The sequence below is a fragment of the Mobula birostris genome, chromosome 1 (genome assembly GCF_030028105.1).
Source record: "Mobula birostris isolate sMobBir1 chromosome 1, sMobBir1.hap1, whole genome shotgun sequence".
Lineage (NCBI taxonomy): Eukaryota > Metazoa > Chordata > Chondrichthyes > Myliobatiformes > Myliobatidae > Mobula > Mobula birostris.
Window position 1 is genome coordinate 8817248 of NC_092370.1, and position 27505 is coordinate 8844752.

Sequence of the window (27505 nt, forward strand, 5' to 3'; positions counted from 1 at the left end):
GGAGGTAGGTCAAGTGCCTCAGGGATCTGTCCTGGGACCCCTACTCTTCGTGATGTTTATAAATGACCTGGATGAGGAATTGGAGGGATGGGTTAGTGGATTTGCTGATGACATAAATGTTAGGGGCATTGTGGATAGTGTGGAGGGCTGTCAGAGGTTACAATGGGACATTGATAGGATGCAAAACCGGGCTGAGAAGTGGCAGATGGAGTTCAACCCAGATAGGTGTGAGGTGGTTCATTTTGGTAGGTCAAATATGATGGCAGAATATAGTATTAATGGTAAGACTCTTGGCAGTGTGGAGGATCAGAGGGATCTTGGGGTCCGAGTCCATAGGACACTCAAAGCTGCTGCACAGGTTGGCTCTGTGGTTAAGAAAGCATATGGTGTATTGGCCTTTATCAACCATGGGATTGAGTTTCAGAGCCGAGAGGTAATGTTCCAGCTATATAGGACCCTGGTCAGACCCCACTTGGAGTACTGTGCTCAGTTCTGGTCACCTCACTCCAGGAAGGATGTGGAAACTATAGAAAGGGTGCAGAGTAGGTTTACAAGGATGTTGCCTGGATTGGGGAGCATGCCTTATGAGAATAGGTTGAGTGAACTCAGCCTTTTCTCCTTGGAGCAGCAGAGGATAAGAGGTGACCTGATAGAGGTGTATAAGATGATGAGAGGCATGGATCATGTGGAAAGTCAGAGGCTTTTTCCCAGAGCTGAAATAGCTAACACAAAAGGGCACAGTTTTAAGGTGCTTGGAAGTAGGTACAGAGGAGATGTTAGGGGTAAGTTTTTTAACACAGGGAGTGGTGAGTGCGTGGAATGGGCTGCTGGTGGCGGCCGTGGTGGGGGCAGATATGATAGGGTCTGTTAAGAGACTCTTGGATAGCAGACATCCCACCCTGCAAAAACTCATTTCAGGGAGGTAGCATCATCAATTTGCGGGAGACTCCCGGAACTTCCGGGAGAGGTGGGATGTCTGCAACAGAGTAGCTCCTTAGCAGCTAGCCAGCTAGTTTAAATAACGTTAGCTATGCTAATGAACGAATGACATCTGTTAAACTCACCTCAACATGTCTTTTACAGTCTTAACTCACCATGGGTAATTGAAAAGTCACTGTTGCAAACACTGCAGCGAGCAACACTGTCATTATTTTGACCCCTATTAGGCAGGGGTAAACTTTAGTGTATTCTGGGGTGACGTACGTTTTATATTTTTTTGGAACACTCTGCCATGGCACGCTCTCGCTCTCTCTCTCTCTCTCTCTCGTGGTCGCTCTCACACTCTCTCTTGCTTTTCTCTTGCTCACTCTCAAAAAAAATTGATTTCCATGATATTGTATATAATTTGCGGGCATCAGGGAGCCACTATCAATATGCGGGAGACTCCCGGAACTTCCAGGAGAGGTGGGATGTCTGGGATAGGCACATAGAGCTTAGAAAAATAGAGAGCTATGGGTAACTCTAGGTAGTTTCTAAAGTACATACACGTTCGGCACAGCATTATGGGCCGAAGGGCCTGTAATGTGCTGTAGGTTTTCTCTGTCCTATGTTCTAAAAGTTCAGATATGCTGACCAGTGATGTAACATTTGGTCAAAGAAGCAAGTTAAAAAGAGTACAATGGAGGAGAAGGTACAGGTGGTCTGGATTCATAAAGCAGATTCTGGTTAACTGGGACACATCTGGACCTGTACATTTAGGCCCAATTAAGCGGCTGCTGCAGTTAGCCGAAGTTTCATGGAAATAGTTAAAAAAGTATAAAAAAGGCAAGTTGCCATTTAACAAATTATGTATTTCAATGAAATAAAGAATAAATTAGCACACTACCAATACTATTGCAGAACTATAAAATTGTGCACTGTTCTGAATAGTTATCGATGGAAAAATTCATTCAGTGTACACTGCCGTGTTCTTTTGATGGACTGTAAATGATCAAAATCAGCACAGACATCTAGAACAGATAACGAACTGCGCTCATACAATCCTTTCAAATATCACATTCTCCAAACCTTCATTTTCACTGCAACATTCAAGATGATTGTTGATACCGTTAAATTCTTTGTAGCTCTCAACTTGAAATAGTGAAACTGTTTCATTTTCATTCCCGGCCGTTTCTGGCATCTCAAAACATGAATGCTTGAAACCACAGTGAGCAAAACAGTTCTGAATTGCCTTACTAGATATTTCTTGCCAACTATCAGTGACAAAAAACAGATTTTCGAACACAAGCACACGTAACTGAAGCCATTTACAAACTGTTCGCTCCAGGTACAGTACAGTGTCTAACAGTCACACAAATGTGCATGATTGATGCTAGTTAAAACCTGTTCAGCACCAGTCTCCCACCCCAATAAGCAGCACAATGTTCCAAATAAATAAAGACAATCCCAGTTATTTTTAGTTTTTGTTCTTTAAGAGTTGCCCCAAATAAGCGGCTACCCTGCATAACCAATGGCCCAATTAACCGGAACCAACTGCTTTGTGCTTACAGGTAATTTCTCTACTTTAATAGCTCTCTGATAAGGGTCAAGGATCAACTTTAGTCACCATTATATTTACATATGTTAGGAATTTGCTGTGATGTGCTGGCGTGACATGCAACAAAAAACAGCATTCAACAATTATAAAGAATTATGAGAAAAATAATTTAGAGATTAAAGTACAGATATGGAATAGAGTACACATAAACACGTAAACACCAGCATGCATTTACAATGTAAAGCACTATAAAATGTAGCTGAAAGTACAGATCAGTGACAGGGGGCAGTAGAGTGGGGGAGGGGGGTGGAGGGGCTAAACAGTATAGTTGGACAGGTTACTGCCTTGGAGAAGACACTTTTAAGGCAGCGAGAAGTACGTTTTAATAGCCCTACAGCGCTTTCCAGAAGGGATCTTGTGAAAAACGCAAGACATACACTCGTATTTGTGAAAAAAAGCAATTTGCAGGGTGGGTAACACACACAAAGTGCTGAAGAATCTCAGCTGGTCAGGCAGCATCTATGGAGGGGAAATAAACAGTTAATGTTTCTGGCCAAGACCCTTCATCAGACCCAAGATGATGACTGTTTATTCTCCTCCATAGATGCTGCCGAACAAGCTGAGTTCTTCCAGCATTTTGTATGTGTTACTCTGGATTTCCAGCATCTGCAGAATCTCCTGTTTTTGATTTAATGGGTAGGCAGTATCTGCTACGATTTTTCCTGCCCGCTTCTTTGTCCTGGACAAAGCATGGTTACAATCTTGGTGGAATAAGGCACTGATTCAAGACTTCATTTTCCCCATTCCAAATCTCAGCTGAGATATCATAGGGGCAGACAAAGGAGAAGAGGAAGCAACAGTCAATTTGAAACTTTTTCAAGAAGCTTTGTATGGCCAGATCTGGAGCAGTATGGGAGAAGACCTCCGAGTAAATTGCTTGTGCTTGTTTATTCCCCTCCAAAAAGGGACAACAGAATGATAGGAATTTGAGAAGCAGGCGGTAGAAATGCAGAATACGGGAAGTAGGGGTGGGAGTTACAGCAGTAGTTAAAAGGTACAGAAACCAACAGAGAACAAAAGTATAACAAGCAGTGACCAACCAAGTACCAAGGGCAAAAATAACTTAAAACATTATCATTAATTAATTGGAACTTTTTCACAGCATTTATTATTGTAAAAAATATTGGTACTGCAGCAATTAGGCAGTTATTAAAAAGATCTTAAAGGTTAACTTTTTTTGCCACTTGCACAGGGAAATATGCTACTTGTGTCACAGTCTTGTTTTGTAACTTCAAAGCATTAAACTTACTCAAAGGAAGACATGGGAGTCCAAAACGTGAGTCTAACTACGGGTTTAATTAACGTGAGGCGCACACGCATCACGTGGTACTGTGATGACGTATGCAACTAACGAATTTTTACATAAACTGTAATTAATTATTTAAATGAACAAGAATGCTTAATACACGAGATTGCTCAAATACTACTGAAACATCAAATACACAAGTCTGGTTATATAGTACTATGCAAAAGCCTTAAGCACGTTAAAAAATTAACTGATTTCAAAAATAATAAAATGAGGTTTCTAAATTTCAAAAAAATTACTACAAGAGCAGTAAACAGTAAAAAACTAAATCAAATCAAAATCTGGCGCGACCAGCCTTTGCCTTTAAAACTGCATCAATTCTCTCCGGTACACTGCCAGGCAGTTTTATAAGACTTTGGCTGCCTCGCTTGCTTCCGTCTCTCCAGGTAATCACATCGAGGATGTTGAGATCAGGGCTCCGTGGAGGCCATACCATCTGAAACTATATAAAAATCTGAGAGTGCCTAACACTTCTGTGCAGCACTGAATGCTGGGTAGTATCCAGGACATCTTCAAGGAGCGATGCCTGAGAAAGGTGGCGTCCATCATTAAGGACCCCCATCACCCAGAACGTGCCCTCTTCTCACTGCTACCATTGGGAAGGAGGTACAGGAGCCGAAGGCTCACACTCAGTGATTCAGGAACAGCTTCTTCCCCTCTGCCATCTGATTTAAAAATGGACAATGAACCCACGAACTCTACCTCACTTTTTTATTATTTCTGTTTTTGCACCATTTTTATTTAACTATTTAATATACATATCTACTTGCAGTAACTCATTTTTTTTTAGTTTTTTTCTACATTTATCATGCATTGTGTTGTACTGCTGCTGCTGCTAAGTGAACAAATTTCATGACATATGTTGGTGATATTAAACCTGATTCTGATTTTAATATTAATAGGTGGGAGGAGAAGATGGCAGCGCACCGCACGTGCGCAGCTCTCCAGTGAAAAATGATGTCGTATCTGTTAAATAGGGGCCGTGGACAATTTCTGATTTGATGGAGATAGACGTGAAAGCACAGAGGAACACCTGGAGAAATTTCTGAAACGCCCATCCGCTGCAGTCGTTACTGTGCGGTCGGGAATCTTTCGGGGAGTAGGCCTCAAAATCGCCGGCCTTGCCTGCTTTTGGCGACTGACAAAGAGGTCGAATCGCTCGGACAGAGATGGCGCTCAGTACTCGGTGTCGGAGAGCTGATCAGAGCTCGAAGTTTTCGGATGACTCAGAGTCGGATTGTGGTCGGCATGGCAGGAGGAGTTTTTCTTCCCTCTCCCGCCTGCGTGAGATGTGGGACATTTGAGAAACTTTGAACTTTACTGTGCTCACGGACTTCTTCATCAAGTTATGGTATTGTTGCACTGTTGTAACTATATGTATAATTATGTGGTTTTGTCAGTTTTTTCAGTCTTGCTTTGTCCTGTGTTTTTGTGATATCACACCGGAGGAAATAATGTATCATTTCTTAATGCATGCATTACTAAATGACAATAAAAGGGGACTACGTGTCTTCATAATCTAATCTAATTTAATCTTCAATTGCTTTGCACAAGAAGAAAATCAAGAGATGATTTAGAATGATATGTATTTGTCACACAGTCTGAGGGTGAGCTGGGGACGGCCCACAAGTGTCGCCGTGCTTCTGGAGCCAGCAGTAGAAAACTATTCAGATGGAGTGGATAAATTTAAAAAGCTGACACTCTTACGGGGTTTGCAATATTACCACATCAGACTTACAATGTCGAAGAACTGCGTCACATTCCCCTGGACGTCCAGTAAATAGACTTTGCCGTGATGTGTCCCCAGAGCCAAAAACTGCAAAAGGAAAACAGCAGGGTGAAATTTAAGATAGAGGCATCTGTCATCCACCTTGATTAACTTCATTTCTTTCATTGAAAAAGCTTACAGCAACTATTGCTGTTTCAAAACAATTCCTATGGAAATGAAACATTTACACCCATCGCGTAATACTTGTGGAATGATGTGTAAATCATGCTAAGTATTTACCAAGGGAAAAATTCAGGTGCCAACAGACAGCTCCTGTCAGCTATGGAGAAAACTAATACCTTTGAAAAAAAACAGACACCACAAATGTCTCCGAGTTTGTCACAGAAATAGGCCTGTCAGCCCTTCTAGTCCATGCCTATTATTCTGTCCAGTTGCATCAACCTGTACCCAGGACATAGCCCTCCATACACCACCCATCCATATACTTATCCAAATTTATCTTAAGTTCAAGATTTAAGGTTGGTTAATATCATTTCCAATACACGAATGGTGAGGATATAATGCTGAGGCTTTATGAGGCCCTGGTGAGGGCTCATCTGGAGTACTGTGAGCAACTCTGGGACCCTTATCTAAGAAAGGATATGCTGACATTGGAGAGGGTTCGAAGAAGGTTCACGAAAATGATTCCGGGATTAAGACTTGCCATATGAGGAGCGATTGATGGCTCTGGGCCTCTACTCACTGGAATTCAGAAGAATGAGGTGAGATCTCATTGAAACCTATCAAACAGTGAAATGCCTTGATACAGCGGATGTGGAGAGGACGTTTCCTATGGTAGGTGAGTCTAAGACCAAAGGACGCAGCCTCAGAATAGAGGGGCACCCTTTTAGAACGGAGATGAGGAGGAATTTCTTTAGCCAGAGAGTGGTGAATCTGTGGAATTCATTGCTATAGCCAGCTGTGGAGGCCAAGTCTTCATGGATATTTAAAGCGGAGGTTGATAGATTCTTGATTAGTCAGGGCACGAAGGGATATGGGAGAAGGTAGCAGATTGGGGCTGAGAGGGAAATGGATCAGCCATGATGAAATGGCGGAGCAGACACGATGGGCCAAATGGCCTAATTCTGTTTCTATATCTTATGGTCTTAAATGTAAAGGAGAACAAAATAATCATTACTCTGGATGCGAAGCAGCACAAAAAAACATAATAAACAAAATACATTAGATGACTTATATACATGGATTGTACATTGAAATCGAACCCACATCCACCACTTCTGCGTCATGTTCCTCACTCTCACCACCCTCTGAGTGAAGAGGTACCCTATCATGTTCCCCTCAAGCAATTCACCTTTCACCTTTAACTTATAACCTCTAGCTCTAGGCTCACCCAACCTCAATGGAAAAAGCCACTGTGAGACACATAATACTCAATACAATTTAAGTTCAAATACTACCTTTGTTTGGATTGAGTTAATTTTTTTTTTAGATGTACCCCTTCTGAACTTCATCAGCAGAAATAGAGACATGATGAGACACCTTGATATAAGCCTTTCATTTCATGGAGGTTGGGCACCACACAAGAGTTGTAAAGCCACAACACAAAATGAACAATGAAATGAATAAACAGTCAACATTTCGGGCTGAGCCCCTTCTTCGGGACGAAAGGAAGGGGGAGGACTGTAAAGAGAGCTTTTGGCGCATTAGTCTTCATAGATCAGCGTATTGAGCACAGGGGTTGGGATGTTATGTTGCAGTTGTATAGGACATTGGTGAGGCCTAATCTGGAATATTGTGTGCAGGTTTGGTCACCTACCTACAGAACAGATATCAGATTGAAAGACTGTAGAGAAAATTTACAAGGATGTTGCCGGGACTAAAGACCTGAGTTATACTGGAAGGTTGAATAGGGTAGGACTTCATTCTGTAGAATTCTTTACACTGAAAGGTTTGATAGAGGCATACAAAATTATGACGGCTGTAGTCAGGGTAAATGCAAGCAGGCGTTTTCCACTGAGGATGGGTGAGACTAGAACTAGAGGTCATGGCTTGAGGATGAAAGGTGAGAAATGAGATGTTTGACTTCAACATTTAATTGGAGGGCTGTGGTCCAGGTGCAGGCCAATGGGATGAGGCAGATTAATATTTCAGAAAGGGCTGAAGGGCCTGTTTCTAGGCTGTAGTATTCTATGACTACCTCAACGCAAACAGTTTTTACACAGAAGGTAGATGGTTGTTGGAGCACACTGCCAGCTGTGGTAGTAGGGGAAGATGCACTTGGGACAACGGTTATATCAATATTAAAGATAGTTTAAAAGGTCAATATAACATAGTGGATGACAAAGCTATGTAGGCCAAAAAACCTGTACTGTACCCTACTCTACGTTCTGATATCAATGTTCCTAATCGTCAGCTATTTCTGCTGATGAGCTGCAGGAGAGATTCCAGAATAAGCACTTAACTTATCTCAATCTAATTTTGATTTTGTATTTCTGTCACAATCTCCACCCTATTTCACAAGCTCAGAAGCATGAAATGGAAGAACATTACATATCTAATTTCACAGAAAAAAAAATATATATATCTATCTATCTGTTTGGTCTACACCTAGAGGATGAAAGATAGAGAATGAAAGGTGAAAAGCATAGGGGGAACATGAGGAGAAACTCCTTCACGCAGAGGGTTGTGAGAGTGTGGACTGAGCTGTCAGAACAAGTAGTACTGGATGCGAGCTCAACTTTTAAGCTAAGCTTGTTTAGGTACATGGATGACAGGGGTATAGACGGCTATGGTTCCTGTGCAGGTTGATGGGAGTCGCCAGTTTAAATGGTTTCAGAATGGACGAGATGGGCCGAACGGCCTGTTTCCGTGCTGCACTTTTCTATGACTCTTATAATACAATAATATAATTTCACAGAAAATTATATTCTAAAATAATTGCAAATTTTTTAATGTCTTTAAATCATATCATTGTACAACCCTTCAGAACTAAAGGAACACCTCAATAGCAATAAACTTAACTGCAATTTTTTAAATCTCATACTCCTCCCATATTATAAACACACGAGATTCTGCAGATGCTGGAAATCCAAAAGTAACAGAGTCAAGAGGAACTCAGCAGGTCAGGCAGCGTCTATGGAAATGAATAAAACCAGTCCATGTTTCCGGCCGAGACCCTTCTTCCAGTCGTGAAGAAGGGCCTCAGCCCGAAACGTCGATGCCTCCTCATTTCCATAGACGTTGCCTGACCTGCTGAGTTCCCCCAGCATTTTGTCCGTGTTACTCCCATTTTAGCAGCCTTGCCACTCCTCAGCATGTAAACTGTTTATCCATGTATGTTTTGCTTTATCATAATTAGCAGTTTGTTTCCTAATTTCCAGTCATCGCGACTTTTTCCTCATAAGAAAGGGGAACAATTTCTCCAGGATTCAGTGTCAATGTTGCTGAGAGTGAGGCTATGGGCCAGCATGATGGTGCACGCACTGGCTACCTGTCAGAATGAGTCACAGGGAAGCCTCATCTGCTGACAACAAATTGTTTCTTTGCAGCTTGTGCACACTCGCTGATGAACTGTGGCAGCAAATTAAAAGTGTAGCATTAAAAACAGGAGGAAGCTACAGACGCACAGCGAGGATGTGAGAATGTCTGAAGCTTTATTTAGCAGAGTTACAGCTGTGTGAAATATAATGGCCTGAAATGGCTGAAAATGCCCAGTTCAGGCAATGTGTTAAGAGAAAGAAAGGGAGAAAAAAAAACATAATTTTAACAAGCGTATAAAATAAAATTTTAAACATTGAGTTTAAAAAAATGGAGGAGTAAACAGGAAATCAATAAATAAGAGTTCAATGCATTAACCAAATTCTGGGGCAAGTCATTCTGAGCATCCAAGCATGCTTGATTGGAGGATCTAATGAAATGCTCATATTTACAGGCACTACCAAGCATGTCAGTCAACCAGCACCATCGGAAAAATAACCTTCCATTAACTTGAGGTTTAAAAAGGATTTATCAAGATGGAATTGCTAAACTGAAAATTAAATTCAGGCACTTATAACATGAACCTGCATTAAAGAGGAAGGAAGGAGAACGAGGGGCATTGCAAATTCAGCCCAGCAATGTCTTTCGCCCCTGCAAGGTTGCTATTTTTTTCAGGAAGGAGAAAGTCCCCCGAGTAAAGAAAATCAATACTGGTTAATAAAACATCAGGTGTGCAGACATAACTAGGTATGACTATTCCAGCTCACAAGCCCGCTTGACTGCTCCAGGTGCCATGACGATTAGTCATCAAGCACAGACTGATGCTTGTGGAAATATGATGCTTTAGAAAGGAAAGTGGCCGCTTGGAAAAGGGGAGCAAAATCCGAATAGATACCGAACACTGAATTTGAAAAAAATAAAACCGAGATGCATTATGAATGCATAATCACCATAGCTTCACGAGATGGAGCAGCTCTCTGTATGATTTTAAATTATTCACCGTTAGAAACAGTAACAGCACTGTAATCGGCAGAACCTCAAAGACTTTGTTAGAGAAATTATAGTTTTTTTTTGAGATTAGGGATTTTTCGTGTAAAAGCGAAACAAAGAGACTACCTTATCATGAACGAGCATACAACTGGCTACGTCTTTCTGCAGGATTTCTGTCACTCCGTTACCCAATCTTTCATACTTCAGCTTGGGTTCTTCTTCACTTTCTTCTTCCTGTGTTTAAATAAAAAATTTTTTAAAAATCAACAACTAAATGAGCTGATAATTTCTCAGGGTTTACTCTATTAAAACCTCAAAGACAATTACTTTAGAACTCCTGTTATCCCAGGACAACCATGAATTATTGATTGGCTGTCAAGATTCTACCTACGGGAAATTAAAGTGGCAGGTCAACTACTTCCAATTTCTTCAGTCACCAAATAAACTTATACACCCTGTTAGGTTACATGCAGAGATATTTTATTCACATGGCCACAAAAAGTGATTAATGCTACTTGCAAAGTCTTAGGAAAATCAGCTAGACCCCAAAAAAAATTACTCACCAAAAACAACTAATCACGTTGTGACATTTCTCCTTTGTATAATATTTTTCTGGATCGGAGTGATGGATGAGTGTGCTAGGGAGGAGAATATTCTATTTTTCAAACAAGTGACAATGCCAAGCTCTAAGATTAGAAACAACAAAGGCCAAGGGAGCTGTCTATTCCCACCACCCCCTCAGGTCATCATCTATGGGGTTGGCTTGAAGACTGAACCACTACCCCAATAAACACTATTGCTAAGGCATTCAATTGCCAAAACAATGCCAAAGGAAAAATACAAAGGATTCCGGTTAATGCAGACCAGTAGATTTTGGCCTAATTAAGCATTCCCCCCCCCCCAATTAGCCAAAGTTTCATGGAAATGCCTATAGTGAAAAGGCATAAAAAGACAAACTACCGTTTAACCGACTAACAAATTACATACTTAAATGAAATACAGAACAAGTTAAAACACTACAATGCTACTACAGTGCTATAAAACAGTGTATTAGTTCCTAAGAGTTATAGATGGAAGAATTCATGGCTGCCATGTTCTAACTGTAATGGCCGCCATGATTGACCGTAAAGAAACACAATCAGCGCAGCCACCTAGTGCAGATAATGGGCTGCCTCCTTTGCCTTCCTGCATGAAGTTGAAATAATCAGCGCCAGTACGCCTAAATGGATAACACAACACGAGCGCATAAATGGTGCTATTTAAAAACGGCTCCCTCTGAAATGTCTAACAGCCGTTTTTGCAGCTACAGCCCGAATGCTTGAAACCACAGTGAGCAAAACAGTTCTGAATTGTCTTATTGCTAATTGCTCAGGATTATCAAGTTTTGAATTTAAGATAGCAAAATATTTTCCATTTAAAAAGCAAATCAATAACTGGTCGACAGAGATTTGAACTAATGGACAGCAGAGCCAGTGAAACAGTGAGGACCACCTTTACTTTGTTTTGACCCAACAACTTACGATTCACAATACATACCCTGAAATTGTGGTGGAGCAGATTCAATAATTATTCAATTTATAATTATTAATTATTTATTAAAGGGAAATTAATTAACCCTTCTTCAGGATGCTGTTTCAGGCCAAGACCTTCATCAGGACTGAGGCTATAGAATGATGTGAAAATTGTCCTTGTTTCACATCACCCCACAGTCTAATACCTTTCTGGTCTAAAACATTTCATGCTAGAACAACTTGTCCAAGCTTTGCCTGAAGTATATTTCCCTATTGTGCTTGCTACGTCACAAGAATATAAGAAAAACACACACTACACAGGATCTGAAAGATCCGTAGAGGTTTGTAAACTTAGCCAACTCCATCATGCGAATAAACCTCTCCACTGAGGATGTCTTCAAAAGGCGATGCCTCAAAAACACAGCATCCATCATTAAGGACCCCCACCACCCAGGATATGTCTGCTTCTCATTACTGCTATCGAGGAGATGGTACAGGAGACTGAAGACGCACACTCATCTTCCCCTGCGCTATCAGATTTCTGAATGGACCATAAACCCACAAGCACTAACTCAGCTACACAGTAGCATAGAGCAGTGGTCTCCAACCACCGGGCCGCGGACCGGTATCAGGCCGCAAAGCATGTGCTACTGGGCCGCGAGGAAATGATATGAGCCAGCTGCACCTTTCCTCATTCCTGTTGAACTTGAACATAGGGTTGCCAACTGTCCCGTATTTGCAGGGACATCCCGTATATTGGGCTAAATTGGTTTGTCCCATACGGGACCGCCCTTGTCCCGTATTTCCCCTTGCTAAGGTAGAGCGTTCCTATGAAACCTTTCATGCCAAAATGGCGTAAAGCGAAGAAGCAATTACCATTAATTTATATGGGAAACATTTTTGAGCGTCCCCAGACCCAAAAAATAACCTAACAAATCATACCAAATAACACATAAAACCTAAAATAACACTAACATATAGTAAAAGCAGGAATGATATGATAAATACGCAGCCTATATAAAGTAGAAATAATGTATGTATAGTACAGTTGGGAAGATTAAGCTGAAACCAATTTGTGGAAAAAAATTGACACGTACGCGCATGCGCACACAGGAGCCCGCGCAAGGCTTCATGGTCATGGTAGTCTTTCTCGGGGTAAATGCAAGTGTCCCGTATTTGACTGCTACTTTTGTCCCTTATTTGGGAGTGAGAAAGTTGGCAACCCTAACTGTAAAAGACATGTTGAGGTGAGTTTAACCCCTATTTGAACACCAAACCACACTCCCCCCCTCCCCCCCCCAACTGGGTTGACCGGTCCACAAGAATATTGTCAATATTAAACCGGTCCGCGGTGCAAAAAAGGTTGGGGACCCCTGGCAAAGAGGTTAAAGCGACACTATTAAAACTCAGGGCACCTTCCAACATATCTCTTATGTTCCTGTAATGTGCTCCCCGTGGGATGCATGGGTTTCCTCCGGGTGCTCCAGTTTCCTCCCACAGTCCAAAGAAGTGCCTGTTGGTGGGTTAATTGGCCATTGAAAATTGTCCCGTGATTAGGCAAGGGTTAAATCGGGGGTTGCTAGGTGACACGACTCATGGGGTTGATAAGGCCGTTCCACACTGTATCTCAATAAAAATTAAAATAAATAAAAACAAGGTCCAAACCTTACAGGAGGGCAATGATTAACGCTGGTCCTGTGAAGTCATGACTTTGCCATTCTAGCCCAGATGGCCAAAGGCTGCAACGGTGCATGGGAGGCCACTGTAAATCTAAAACATCATCTTCGCTAAGAGGCGTCTCCCACACATGGAACGTGATCCATAAATTCCAGGCTCTTGCTGTGGGCCGTCACTGTCAGGAACACCACTGAGTAGCCGGATCAGGTTAGGTGGAGGATCTTTGTTGTCTGGCTGTTTATTGTACAGACTGCTCCCCCACCCCCAGATGCCTCATTGAATGAGCCAACAAGGGCCTGGATGTTATCTTCGAGTGTGCACCTGGACAACCATCATGGGCACAGAGTGCTTCAGGTACTTCAGACTCTGCTTTACTTATCACAGGTATATTGAAACATACGGTGCAACGCGTCGTTTGCATTAACAACCAACACAATTCAGGGATGCAAACTGCAAGTGTCATCACGATTTCCAGTGGCAACATTGCGTGCCCATCACGTTCAGCAGAACAACACAAGCAACAGCAAAAACAAGCCCCTTTGCCCACCTCCCCCTCCCACACACACAGGTCTCTATCCCGAGAAAAGAAGTCTCCTGGCTTCCAGAAATTGGCCCCAGACTCTCAGATATCCGGCCTCTAACCCCCAGTCCCTGGGCTGCACTCTCAGCCATTGGGTCTCTGATCACATTTCCTTTACATCACGTGATTGATATCATATCCAGCCTCCAACCCTTGTAAGACCAAGCATAGTAAATCTGTGGAATTCATTGCCACAGACAGCTAGGGAGGCCAAGTCAGTGGGTACATTTAAAGTAGTGTTTGATAGGTTTTTGAATTGAATTGACTTTATTACTTACGTCCTTCATACATGAGGAATCTTTACGTTACGTTGCTGTCTAACTCTGCAATGTACAATTTATAGTAATTTATAATAAATATTAGATTATGAAGAATATTAGATTATGCATTAAGAAATGATACAATATTTCCTCCGGTGTGATATCACAAAACACAGGACAAACCAAGACTGAAAAAACTGACAAAACTACATAATTATAACATATAGTTACAAACAGTGTAACAATACCATAACTTGATGAAGAAAATCCATGAGCACAGTAAAGTTCAAAGTTTCTCAAATGTCCTACATCTTACGCAGACGGGAGAAGGAAGAAAAACTCTCCCTGCCATGCCGACCACAATCCGACTCTGAGTCATCCGAAAACTTTGAGCTCTGATCAGCTGTCCCACACCGAGTACTGAGCGCCATCTCTGTCGAACGATTCGCCCTCCTTCTCGGTCGCCAAAAGCAGGCAAGGCCGGGGATTTTGAGGGCTACCCTTCAAAAGATTCCCGACGACACAGTAACGACAGCAGCGGACGGGCGTTTCAGAAATTTCTCTAGATGTTTCTCTGTGCTTTCACGTAAATTCTCCATCAAATCAGCATTGTCCACGGCCCCTATTTAACAGATACGACATCATTTTTCACCGGAGAGCTGCGCACGCGCGGTGCGCTACCATCTTCTCCTCCCGCCGAAAAACAGGACAGTCAATATAACACAGAAATACAGTAGCATCAGCGTGAATTAATCAGTCTGATGGCCTGGCGGAAGAAGCTGTCCTGGAGCCTGTTGGTCCTGGCTTTTATGCTGCGGTACTGTTTCCAGGGTGGTAGCAGCTGGAACAGATTGTGGTTGGGGTAACTCAGGTCCCCAATGATCCTTTGAGCCCTTTTTACACACCTGTCTTTGTAAATGTCCTGAATCATGGGAAGTTCACAACTACAGATGTGCTGGGCTGTCCACACCACTCTCTGCAGAGTCCTGCGATTAAGGGAGGTACGGTTCCCATACCAGGCAGTGATGCAGCCAGTCAGGATGCTCTCAATTGTGCCCCGTTGAAAGTTCTTAGGATTTGGGGGCCCATACCAAATTTCCTCAGCCATCTGATGTGAAAGAGATGCTGTTGTGCCTTTTTCACCACACAGCTGGTGTGTACAGACCACGTGAGATCCTCAGTGATGCTTATGCCAAGGAACTTAAAGCTGTTCACCCTCTCAACCCCAGATGCAATGATGTCAATAGGGGTCATTGATTAGTCAGGGCATCAAAGGTTATGGAGACAAGGCAGAGGAACAGTGTTAAGAGGGATAATAAATCAGGCATGATGAAATGGTGGAGCAGACTCCATGGGCTGAATGGCCAAATTCTCCTCCTATGCTTTATGGTCTTTATATTAAAAAGTCTATCAATATTCAGTGATTGCACTTCCACAGAGCTGCGAGTTACAGAATTCTAGAATAACAACCCTGTGAAATGAATTTCTCCTTACCTCTGTCTAAAGTGGGCAATCCCTTATTCTGAATTTATGCCCTTAATTCTAAATACTTCAAGGGAAGACATGTTTTCAGCACCCAACCTCACACAACACCCCACTTCTGATCTGGTAGGTTTCGATAGAAATGCCTCCCTTTTTTCTAAACTCCAAAGAACACAGTTATAAACTTCTCATAATTTCTTTCAATAGAGAAATAGATATCGTGAACTTTCTCTAAACTGTCTCCAATACAAGCCCAACCTCATGTTTCCCATGATGGGGGAGTCTAGTACGAGAGGGCATGACTTAAGGATTGAAGGGCGCCCTTTCAGAACAGAAATGCCAAGAAATTTTTTTAGTCAGAGGGTGGTGAATCTATGGAATTCGTTGCCACGGGCAGCAGTGGAGGCCAAATCATTGGGTGTATTTAAGGCAGAGATTGATAGGTATCTGAGTAGCCAGGGCATCAAAGGTTATGGTGAGAAGGCAGGGGAGTGGGATTAAATACGAGAATGGATCAGCTCATGATAAAATGGCAGAGCAGACTCGATGGGCCAAATGGCCAACTTCTGCTCCTTTGTCTTATGGTCTAATCTTCTTTAAGTTATGGGCACAAAACTATTTAGTGCTGGTTTAGCTTCATCAATGTCCTGTATTGTTGTCAGAACTTTAGGATGGTATGGTAGCAAAGTAGGTAGTGTAACACTATTACTATGCCAGTGACCTGGGTTCCATTCCTATCACTATGAGTTCACACATTCTCCCAATCACCTTGAGTTTCCTTGTGTTGGAGTCCATTAGTAAAGATGAAGTTTCAGGGAGGTTGGAGGTCATTGATAAAACAGACCAAAGTCAGCATGGTTTCCTTAAGGGGAAAACTTGCCTGACAAGTCTGATGGAATTCTTTGAGAAATGAGCAGGCAGGATAGACAAAGGAGTCAGTAGATGTTGTATACTGTAGTCACGCTGATACACTACGAGTAAAAACAACACACTGACTCGAGCAGGGTCGGGTTGAACCGTTTACTGTTTGAATCGGCGCGCGCTTAAGTACCCGCTCCCGGCAACCCCCGCTCTTTGCAGGGCGAAAGAGACATCGGCTTCCGGGAGGAGGTCTGCCCCGCACTCAGAGCCCTCTCGGTTGCCACTGGCTGCGGGCTCGCCGGCGACTACTGGAGCTGGTTCGCTTGCTGCGTGGGCGAGCCGCCGCAATACCTGGATTTTCAGGCGGCTTTTGAAGAAGCGCCACACAAAGCTACAAACAAGATAAGAGCCTTTATTTTTTACAGGAAAGATGCCAGCATGGGTAGAATATTGGCTAACTGGCAGAAAGCAAAGAGTGGGAATAAGAGGAGCCTTTTCTGGTTGGTGGCCAGCGACGAGTGATGTTTACAGTGGTCAGTGTTGGAACTGTTCCTTTTCACATTATAAGTCAATGATTTCAATGCCAAATTTGATAGCTTTGTGCCCAGGTTTACAGATAATACGATAGGTAGAGGGGCAGGTAGTTTTGAGAAAGTAGAGAGTCTGCAGAAGGACTCACACAAATTAGGAATAAGGGCAAAGAAATGGCAGACAACAGAATACAGTGTTGGGAAGTGTATGGTCATGCATTTTGGTAGAAGAAATGGAAAGATTCTCTATTTTCTCAATGGAGAGAAAAAAAAACAAAAAAAAACTGAGACTTTGTCCTTGCAGAGTTCCCTAAAGTATAATTTGCAAGTTGAGTCTGTGGTGAGGAAGGCAAATGGAATGTTAGTATTCATTTCAAGAGGACTAGAATATAAAAGCAAGTATGTAATGTTGAGATTTTATAAGGCATTGGTCAGACTGCACTTGGAGTATTGTGAGCAGTTTTGAGCCTCTTATCCAAGAAAGGATGTGGTGGCATTGGAGAGGGTCCAGAGGAGGTTCACAAGAACGATTATGGGAAATGATTATGTGTGAGCAGTGTTTGATGGCTCTGTGTTTGTACTCATTGCAGTTTTGAAGAATGAGAGGGAATCTCATTGAAACCTATGATATATTCAAAGGCTTAGAGTTGCCTCAAGGCCAAGTGGTTAGGGCATTCGTCTAGTGATCTGAAGGTCGCTAGTTCGAGCCTTGGCTGAGGCAGCGTGTTGTGTCCTTGAGCAAGGCACTTAACCACACATTGCTCTGCGACGACACCGGTGCCAAGCTGTACGGGTCCTAATGCCCTTCCCTTGGACAGCATCGGTGTCGTGGAGAGGGGAGACTTGCAGCATGGGCAACTGCCGGTCTTCCATACAACCTTGCCCAGGCCTGCGCCCTGGAAACCTTCCAAGGTGCAAATCCATGGTCTCATGAGACTAACGGATGCCTATGTAAAAAAAAGATAGAGTGGACATGGAGAGGATGTTTCCTATAGTGGGAGGACTCCAGGACCAGAGGGGGCAACCAAAAAATAGAAGGATGTCCTTTATAATAGAGGTGAGAAGGAACTTCTTTAGCTAGAGAGTGGTGCATCTGTGAAATTCATTGCCAGAAATGGATGTGGAGGCCAAGTCTGTATGAATATTTAAAGCAGAGGTTGATAGGTTTTTAATTAGCATGGGCATTAAAGGTCACAGAGAGAAGATAAGAGAATGAGATTGAGAGTAGACTTGATGGGCTGAATGGCCTAATTCTGCTCCTATGTTTTTTGGGTTTCTGGGTGCTACAGGCCCCCCCCACATTCCAAAAATGCATAGATTAGCAGGCTAATTGATCATATGGGCGTAATTAAGTGGCACATGATGATGATGTGAGAGGGAAGGGTTAAATTGAGAGCTTCAAGCAGGTTAAAAAGTCAGCACATCATGTATTCCCTAAATCTAAATTTTCTTTCTTTTGCATTAAAGGCTAAAAATGCATTAGCTTTCCAAATTACTTGCTGACTGTGCATGCTTGTACCAGATTTCCACAGATTCCTCTGTACCACAAATTAGTTTCACTCCAATTAACAGTACAGCACATTACAGACCCTTCAGCCCACAATGTTGTGCTGACTTTTTAACCTACTCCAAGATCAATCTAGCCCCCCCCTCACATATCATCATCAAATGCCGCGCCATACGATGTGGCCGATCGTGGTGTTCCACCTGCGATCATCTGAGAAGTTCTAATAAACTCTTCAGAACTTTCGATGTAATTCAGCTAAGTCATGCATTGCCGACTGCAACTTTTTCTTCCATCAGTTCTTCCCATCACTGCACGATGTTCGAGCTTCCCTTTCCTCAGTATTTTCCCCCAAAATTCTGGCTGCCTAATTAATAATACAATTTCTTCTTATTCCAGCTTTTCCCACATAGCCCTCTATTTTTCCATCATCCATGAGCCTATCTAGGAGCCTAATAAATGTCCCGAATACATCTGCCTCTACCACCACCCCTAGCAAGGCATTCCACACACCTCCAGTCTGAATAAAAGACACTTTCTCAGACACTTCCCTCCAATCTCCTGAAAATTAAGCCCTCTTGTCTTAGCCATTTCCACCTTAGGGAAAAAGATGCTGGCTATCCATTTGAACTAATCCTCTTAACATTTTATACACAGTGATGACTTTTTCTCTTACTTCTAGACGAGATAAATCCTGACGAAGGGTCTCAGCCAGAAACATCAACTGTACCTCTTCCTAGAGATGCTGTCTGGCCTGCTGCGTTCACCAGCAACTTTGATGTGTGTTACTTGAAGTTCCAGCATCTGCAGATCTCCTCGTGTTTGCGTTTTCAAATCTACATTTTCCTGCATTAGACTCTATCTGCCAACTTCTTTACTGCTCAACATAACTACATCCGTTTGTATGTTCCTCCCACAGTACACGCTCCCCATTCATCCACCATCAATACAGAGAAGTAGCCCCAGCGTTGTGATACTCTATTGATTACCTATTGGAAGATTACACACTTATCCCAACCGTTGTTGGCAAGATCATTCGTTTGTTATGTGCTGTGTCGTATGACATGGGCAATCATGCTCTTTCCATGACCATGATTGTTCTTGGCAAATTTTTCTGCAGAAGTGGTTTGATATTGCCTTCTTCTGGGCAGTGTCTTTACAAGATGGGTGACTTCAACCATTATCAATACTCATTGGAGATTGTCTGCCTGGTGCAAGTGGTTGCATTACCAGGACTTGTGATAGTCAAGTGTCTGAGGAGCTAACCTGGTCCCAACATATCAATGTCATCATAAAGGTAGCAAGACAGCAGTTATACTTTATTAGGAGTTTGAAAAGATTTTGTATGTCAACAAATACACTCAAAAACTTCTATAGTTGTACCGTGGAGAGCATTCTGACAGGCTGCATCACTGTCTGGTATGGAGGGGCTAACTGCACAGGACCGAAAGAAGCTGCAGAAGGTTGTAAATCTAGTCAGCTCCATCTTGGGTACTAGCCTACGAAGTACCCAGGACGTCTTTAGGGAGCGGTGTCTCAGAAAGGCAGCGTCCATTATTAAAGACCTCTAGCACCCAGGGCATGCCCTTTTCTCACTGTTACCATCAGGTAGGAGGTACAGAAGCCTGAAGGCACACACTCAGCGATTCAGGAACAGCTTCTTCCCCTCTGCCATCCCATTCCTAACTGGACATTGAAGCTTTGGACACTACTTCACTTTTTTTTAATATACAGTATTTCTGTTTTTGCACATTTTTAAAAATCTATTCAATATATGTAATTGATTCACTTGATTCTTTATTATTTTTTAATTTTTCTCTCTCTGCTGGATTATGTATTACATTGAACTGCTGCTGCCAAGTTAACAAATTTTAGGTCACATGCCGATGATAATGAACCTGATTCTGATTCTGATATGCACCAGCTGCTCATACGACCATCCACCACCTGCTGTCATGGCTTCATGTGACCCTGGGGTGAGGGGTGTGCGGAAGCTACACCTTGCCCAAGGGGGACCTGCAGGCTAGAAGAGGGAAAGAGCACCTTCCACCTCCTTTGGTAGAGACCTATCTCCACCCTGCCACCCAGATGGTAAGATGCTTTCCTTCTCAAGCTGTTCCTTGAGAAGGAAACAGCTAATCACTTACAGAAGCTTAATGCAATCAAAGCAAATTAACATACAGTACTGTGCAAAAGTCTTGGGCACATATATAGCGAGAATGCCTCAGACATTTGCACAGTAATGTAGTAATTTTATGTATTGTACTGTACTGCTGCCACAAGAAAAAAATTTCATGACGTATGTGAGTGATGATAAACCTGATTCTGATATGGGTCTCTATTGTGGACTGAGAGTGGAAAGGGGGCAGGGAGAGGGGGGATCAGGGTTGGGAAAAGGGGAAGGGAGAGGGGAGCGAGTGGGAAGCACCAGAGAGACATAGAAACACAGAAAATAGGTGCAGGAGTAGGCCATTCGGCCCTTCGAGCCTGCACCGCCATTCAGTATGATCATGGCTGATCATCCAACTCAGAACTCTGTACCAGCCTTCCCTCCATACCCCCTGATCCCTTTAGCCACAAGGGCCATATCTAACTCCTTCATTCTGTAATGAACAATAAACCAATTGTTTGGAATCAAATGACCTTGCCTGGTGTCTCAGGGCTGGGTGTGTCTGCACCCATACCACCCCCCACCCCTGCTACACCTTCTCTGCCACCTGTCCCACACACCCTCACCTTTCCCAACATCCTTTGCTCCTACCAGATTGACATACTCGCCCTCCACTCCACGGTGACAAATTCAGTCTTGTGCAAAAGTCTTGGGCACCATAGCTACATATATTAGCAAAGATAAATCAGGCTTGATAAATTTTCCACAGATCTTTGATGATGTAACAGAGTTAATATGGTAAATATAGAAAGAAATAATATTAATAAATAAATAAATAACCAATAAATATTGAGAAAATGAGATGAAGAGTCTTTGAAAGTAAGTCAGTCGGTAGTGGGAACATTTCAGTCATGGGGCAAGTGAAGTCATCCCCCCTGGTTCAAAAGCCTGCTGCTTGAGGGGTAATAACTATTCCTGAACCGACTGATGAGAGCCCTGAGGGTCCTGTACCTTCTGCCTGATGGCAGCAGTGAGAAGAGAGCACGGTCTGGGTGGAGGGGTCACAGATAATGGATGCTGGTTTCCTGCAGTGGTGCTCCATGCAGACGTGTTCAATGGTGGGGAAGGCATTACCTGAGATGGACTGGATTGTATCTACTACTTCTTGTAGGATCTTCCATTCAAGGACATTGGTGTTTCCACATCACGCTGTGATGCAGCCAGTCAATATACTCTCCACTACACATCTACAGAACTTTGTCAAAGCTTTGGACATCATACCGGATCAACACAAAGTTCTAAGGAAGTAAAGGTGCTGCCTTTTTGTAATTGTACTTATTGTACGTGCTGGGCCCAGGAATAACAACACAGAGGAATTTAAAGTTGCCGACCCCTCCACCTTATTGAAACTTCTCTCAAATGTTGCAATCTAACCCACATCTACCGCTTCTACTGACAGCTCGTTCCATGCTCTCACCACCCTCTGAGTAAAGTTGTTCTTGGTCTTCAATTGTTGCAACCTTTATTAATAATCTGGGGTCGGTGGCATGCAGTCTGTGTAACAAAACCTACATCTGATTTCTCCCTATACTTTTCTCAAATCACCTACAAATTAATGTCAACTTTGCCCATTTGCAGTCTTAAATTTTCACAAAGTACACATGGAATAATTTACATTACACGCCAGTTTATCGCATTCGGCTATTTAAGGTATTGATTGTAACATTTGTATTACATTGATCAATATCCACAGCATTATTCTTGAGATGCCAGCAATTGAACCATGCAAACATTATTTTGTTTGCTGGAAAGAAATGAACTTCTACACTCCCTTTTCAAAAGAAAACAATTTGTTTGTACGTCCATCACAAGGACAAATGAGGCCACATAAGAATAGGAAGCATTTAACCATGGAGGTGATGGGGTGGGGGCTGCCAATGAAGGTCGGACGCCCAATCAGGATAGGTGAGTTAAGAGTTGTACTTTTTGTCTCTCTCTGGCTAAGGTAATAATAAGGCTGATATTAGGAGTTTTAGTCCCTACTTAGAGCAGACGTCTGACTCAGACCATTTAAATGTTATCACCTCTACCAAAGCTCTAGAAGGAATTGACGGATATAAACAGAATACGACAGCCGGCCGTATCCTTTAACAGACAGGAGCAGAAAGAGGCTATTCAGCCCATCGAATCTGCTCCACAATAAGTGATTCCACCACCCAGGACAAGCTCACTTCTCACTGCTGCCATCCGGAAGAAAGTACAAGAGCCTCAAGACTCACACCACAGGGTTAAGTAACAGTTATTACCTCCTCACCCATCAGGCACTTGAACCAATGGTTCACTCAACCTCACTTGCCCCATCATTCAAATGTTCCCACAACCTATGGACTCACTTTCAAGGCTTCATCTCATGGTCTCAGTTTTAATTGTTTGTTTATTTATTTATTATTATACTCAATATACAAGTTTGCTGATGACACAACAATTGTAGGCCGTATTTCAGGTAATGATGAGTTTGAGTACAGAAAGGAAATTAAGAACCTGGTGGCATGGTGTGAAGACAATAACTTATCCCTCAACATCAGCAAGATGAAGGAATTGGTTGTTGACTTCAGAAGGAGTAGCGGACCGCACAACCCAATTTACATTGGTGGTGCACAAGTGGAACAGGTCAAAAGCTTTAAGTTCCTCGGGGTCAATATCACAAATGACCTGACTTGGTCCAACCAAGCAGAGTCCACTGCCAAGAAGGCCCACCAGCGCCTTTACTTCCTGAGAAAACTAAAGAAATTTGGCCTGTCCAATAAAACCATCACTAATTTTTATAGATGCACCTTAGAAAGCATTCTTCTCGGGTGCATCACAAGCTGGTATGGAAGTTGTCCTGTCCAAGACCGGAAGAAGCTGCAGAAGATCGTGAACACGGCGCAGCACATCACATAAACCAATCTTCCACCCTTGGACTCACTTTACACTGCACGCTGTCGGAGCAGTGCTGCCAGGATAATCAAGGACACGACCCACCCAGCCAACACACTTTTCATCCCTCTTCCCTCCGGGAGAAGGCTCAGGAGCTTGAAGACTCGTACGGCCAGATTTGGGAACAGCTTCTTTCCAGCTGTGATAAGACTGCTGAACAGATCCTGACCCGGATCTGGGCTGTACCCTCCAAATATCCAGACCTGTCTCTCGGTTTTTTTGCACTACCTTACTTTCCATTTTTCTATTTTCTATTTATGATTTAGAATTTAAATTTTCAATATTTACTATCGATTTGTAATCCAGGGAGTGGGAAGCGCAGAATCAAATATCGCTGTGATGATTGTACGTTCTAGTATCAATTGTTTGGCGAGAATGAAGTATAAAGTATTACTTTTTGTATTTGCATAGCTTATTGTCTTCTGCACTCTGGTTGAACACCCAGTTGGGCGATCTTTCATTAAGTCTGTTCTGGTTATTTGTTATAGTTTTGTTGAGTACTTGGTGACATAAATGTACTCTGGTAATAAATTTACTTTGAACTTTGAATGACAAGCTTACAACAGAAGCACACTGTAACTTGACAAAATGAATATTCAAACACCATTGCTGGGACTTCTTTCCCTCAAAAATCCAAGAGAATCAGACAGTTGTTTTTTTCACAACAATCTGGTAGTTTCATGGTTACCTTTACAGAGGTATCCTTGCTCCCAGATATCTATAGATCAAGGATTCCCAACACTCTCTACGCCATGGACCCCTGCCATGATCCAAGGGGTCCACGGAGCCCAGGATGGGAACCACTGGCATCGATATATGCATTTGCATTCTAAAGGTCCCACTATTCAGAATCAGGTTTACTATCACTATGCAATACATAAAATATTATACAAATTGCAGTAAAAGTATGTAAAAAAATAAATAAGTTGTGCAGAAAGGCAGCAAATGCTCAAGATTGTGTTCGTGGACCATTCAGAAATCTGATGGTGGGGGGGAAGAAACTGCAAGATTATAATGAGGAAGACTATGAGATCAAGAATCCATCGTATCATAGCAATGTAGCCCACGAAATATAGAAGACGAATGAGGCCATTCTGTCGATTCAGTCTGCTCTGCCATTCCTTATAGCTGATCTATTATCCCTCTCAACCCCATTTTCCTGCCTTCTCCCCGTAACCTTTGACATCCTTATTAATCAAAAACCCATCAACCTCTGTTTTAAATATACCCAATGATGTGGCCTCTGTACCTGTCTATGGCAATGAATTCCACAAACGTGCCAGCCTCTGGCTAAAGAAATTTCTTCTCATCTCTGTTTTAAAAGGACATTGTTCTATTCTGAAACTATGCCCTCTGGCCCTAAAATGATATGCAATTAGCTTTTCCCAGGTGACCAAACACAATGCAAACAGTGGGCTTTCATCTCATTAAAAGCTATTTGCAATTCTCACACAATTCTCATGAGCCTCATTGAATTCTTGAAGGATGTGACAAATCAAATTGAAGGTCGAGTGGTGGACGGGGTGTATATGGATTTTAGTAAACCATTCGACAAGGTTCCTCGTGGTACGTTCATTCAGAAAGTCATGGGATCCAGAAAAAGTTGGTAGTGTAGGTTCTGAGTTGGCTTGCCCGAAGATAAAGATGCAGCATGCACTACCCTTAATGAGGTGTTGTAACATAAACTAGACAGTCAGCCAAACACCTAGCTCCTTCAGTTTACTGCAGACTCAATGGTTTGGCATAATGAATAAGGAGTGAAAGAGCAATGCTTCTGCTGAGGAAGCAAAAGGATGGCTTTAGATAGAAACTTCTTCAGCTCCTGACATAAGCCTCTGGACCGTCTGCCAACCAAAGGGCTTTCCTAATTACTACTTCCTGACTACACAGGAAGTGACCTAATACAGATCTGAAATTGCTCATTTCAAAATAAAAACTGAATGTGTTTAATCACAGAGAGAAAAAAAATCATAAAACAATTGCCTGAAGGGCAGAACAGAATGTATTCTGCCTGACCAGTGGTGTTCTGCGGGGAACTTGTAGCAAAACCAAGACATTCTGGCCTTCCATGAGAAGAATACAATATATTGCTAGCAATGTTCCCTCGAATTTATCATGACCAGTGTGCCCAAAAACCTTGTGCTGTGCAATTTTTTTTGCCCAGTGACAACAATATCTCTTATGGTCTCAAAAAATGCACGCACTGGACAATTTCTTCAATTAAAAAAATATAAATGAACCAGTTGTAAAATCTGCAGACTCCACATCCGCATCAGAAACCGGAAAGGGACATGTGATTGTGCAAGATCTATACTTAACATGACAATCTTTTGTGCACAGTTTAAATTCCCTTGTGCACTAGTAGCAAAAGATGTGTGCACAATAACACCTTAGAGAGAACACCGATTACTAAACTTCAAAAATAGCACCATGTTGCCTCTAATGTCACAATTATTTAATAATGTTCCATTACATAAGACGAAGTATTGCTGAATTCAATTAACTGTAATCTAGACAAAAAAACTGCTAGTAGTCCTGGTCTCCTCCCTCATCAGATTTCTGACTAGTCCAATAACCCATGACCACAACCTCACTACACTCAGTGGCCTAGTACCTCCTGAACCTAATAAAGTAGCCACTGAGTGGGTCTTTGTGGCTTTCTGCTGCTGTAGCCTATCCACTTCAGGGTTCTCCGTGTGAGTACCATAGAAACATACAAAACCTACAGCACAGTTCACCAGCAACTTTGATGTGTGTTGCTTGAATTTCCAGCATCTGCAGAATTCCTCGTGTTAGCACCAAACAGGCCCTTTGGCCCATAATGCTGAAATAAAAATAAAAGACCAGCACCCGATGCATAAGAGAAAGGGGGAGGAAACACAAATGATGTAAATAATTGAAGTAAATGACAACATTCTGACCCAAACTGAGTCCTCAGAGCTGGTCCAAAGTCATCGTATTAGTGGGCATGGAGCACAGCAGCCGGATAGTCTTCAGCACTCAGTGCCATGAAGAGAGGAGTGACCATTGCAGAGAGTGAGTGAAATCGGTTCTCGGCCGGGATCCCAACACCCTGTCTTTTCAGTTTTTGTAGTGCCTAACTTGTTGAAGTAGTGAAATAGTTTCAATTTGCATTCCTGGCATCTCCAAGCCTGAATGCTTGAAACCACATTAAGCAAAACAGTTCTAAATAGGTATGTTCCCCAATCCAGGCAACATCCTTGTAAATCTCCTCAGCACCCTTTCTCCTCAGCACCCTTTCTATAGTTTCCACATCCTTCCTGTAGTGAGGCAACCAGAACTGAGCATAGTACTCCAAATGTCTTAATGTCTACATGCTCAAGCTTTTCAGTCCACTGTAAGTCATCACTACAATCGCCAAGATCCTTTTCCGTAGTGAATACTGAAGCAAAGTATTCATTAAGTACCTCTGCTATCTCCTCCGGTTCCATGCACACTTTTCCACTGTCACACTTGATTGGTCCTATTCTCTCACGTCTTATCCTCTTGCTTTTTCATACTTATAGAATGCCTTGGGGTTTTCCTTGATCCTGCTTGCCAAGGCCTTCTCATGGCCCTTTCTAGCTCTCCTAATTTCATTCTTAAGCTCCTTCCTGCTAGCCTTACGATCTTCTAGATCTCTATCATTACCTCATTTTTTAAACCTTTCGTAAGCTTTTCATTTCTTCTTGACTAGATTTACAACAGCCTTTGTACACCATGGTTCTCTACCCTACCATCCTTTCCGTCTCATTGGAACGTACCTTTGCGGAACGCCACGCTAATATCCCCTGAACATTTGCCACATTTCTGCCATATATTTCCCTGAGAACATCTGTTCCCAATTTATGCTTCCAAGTTCCTGCCTGATAGCTTCATATTTCCCCTTACTCCAATTAAACGCTTTCCTAACTTGTCTGTTCCTATCCCTCTCCAATGCTATGGTAAAGGAGATAGAATTGTGATCACTATC

The 27505-nt window shown here is 42.5% G+C and overlaps 1 protein-coding gene across 2 annotated transcripts in view; it reads right to left on the reverse strand.

The window, feature by feature from the left end:
• Nucleotides 1-27505, reverse strand: part of vps41 (VPS41 subunit of HOPS complex) — a 241139-nt gene that overhangs the window by 183489 nt on the left and 30145 nt on the right. For both annotated transcript variants that reach the window (XM_072252115.1, XM_072252108.1), the window contains exons 3-4: nt 10165-10272; nt 5581-5658 (exon numbers count right to left, since the gene is read on the reverse strand). In XM_072252115.1, the coding sequence (XP_072108216.1) occupies nt 5581-5658; nt 10165-10272 (186 nt within the window). The remainder of the gene's footprint in view (nt 1-5580; nt 5659-10164; nt 10273-27505) is intronic.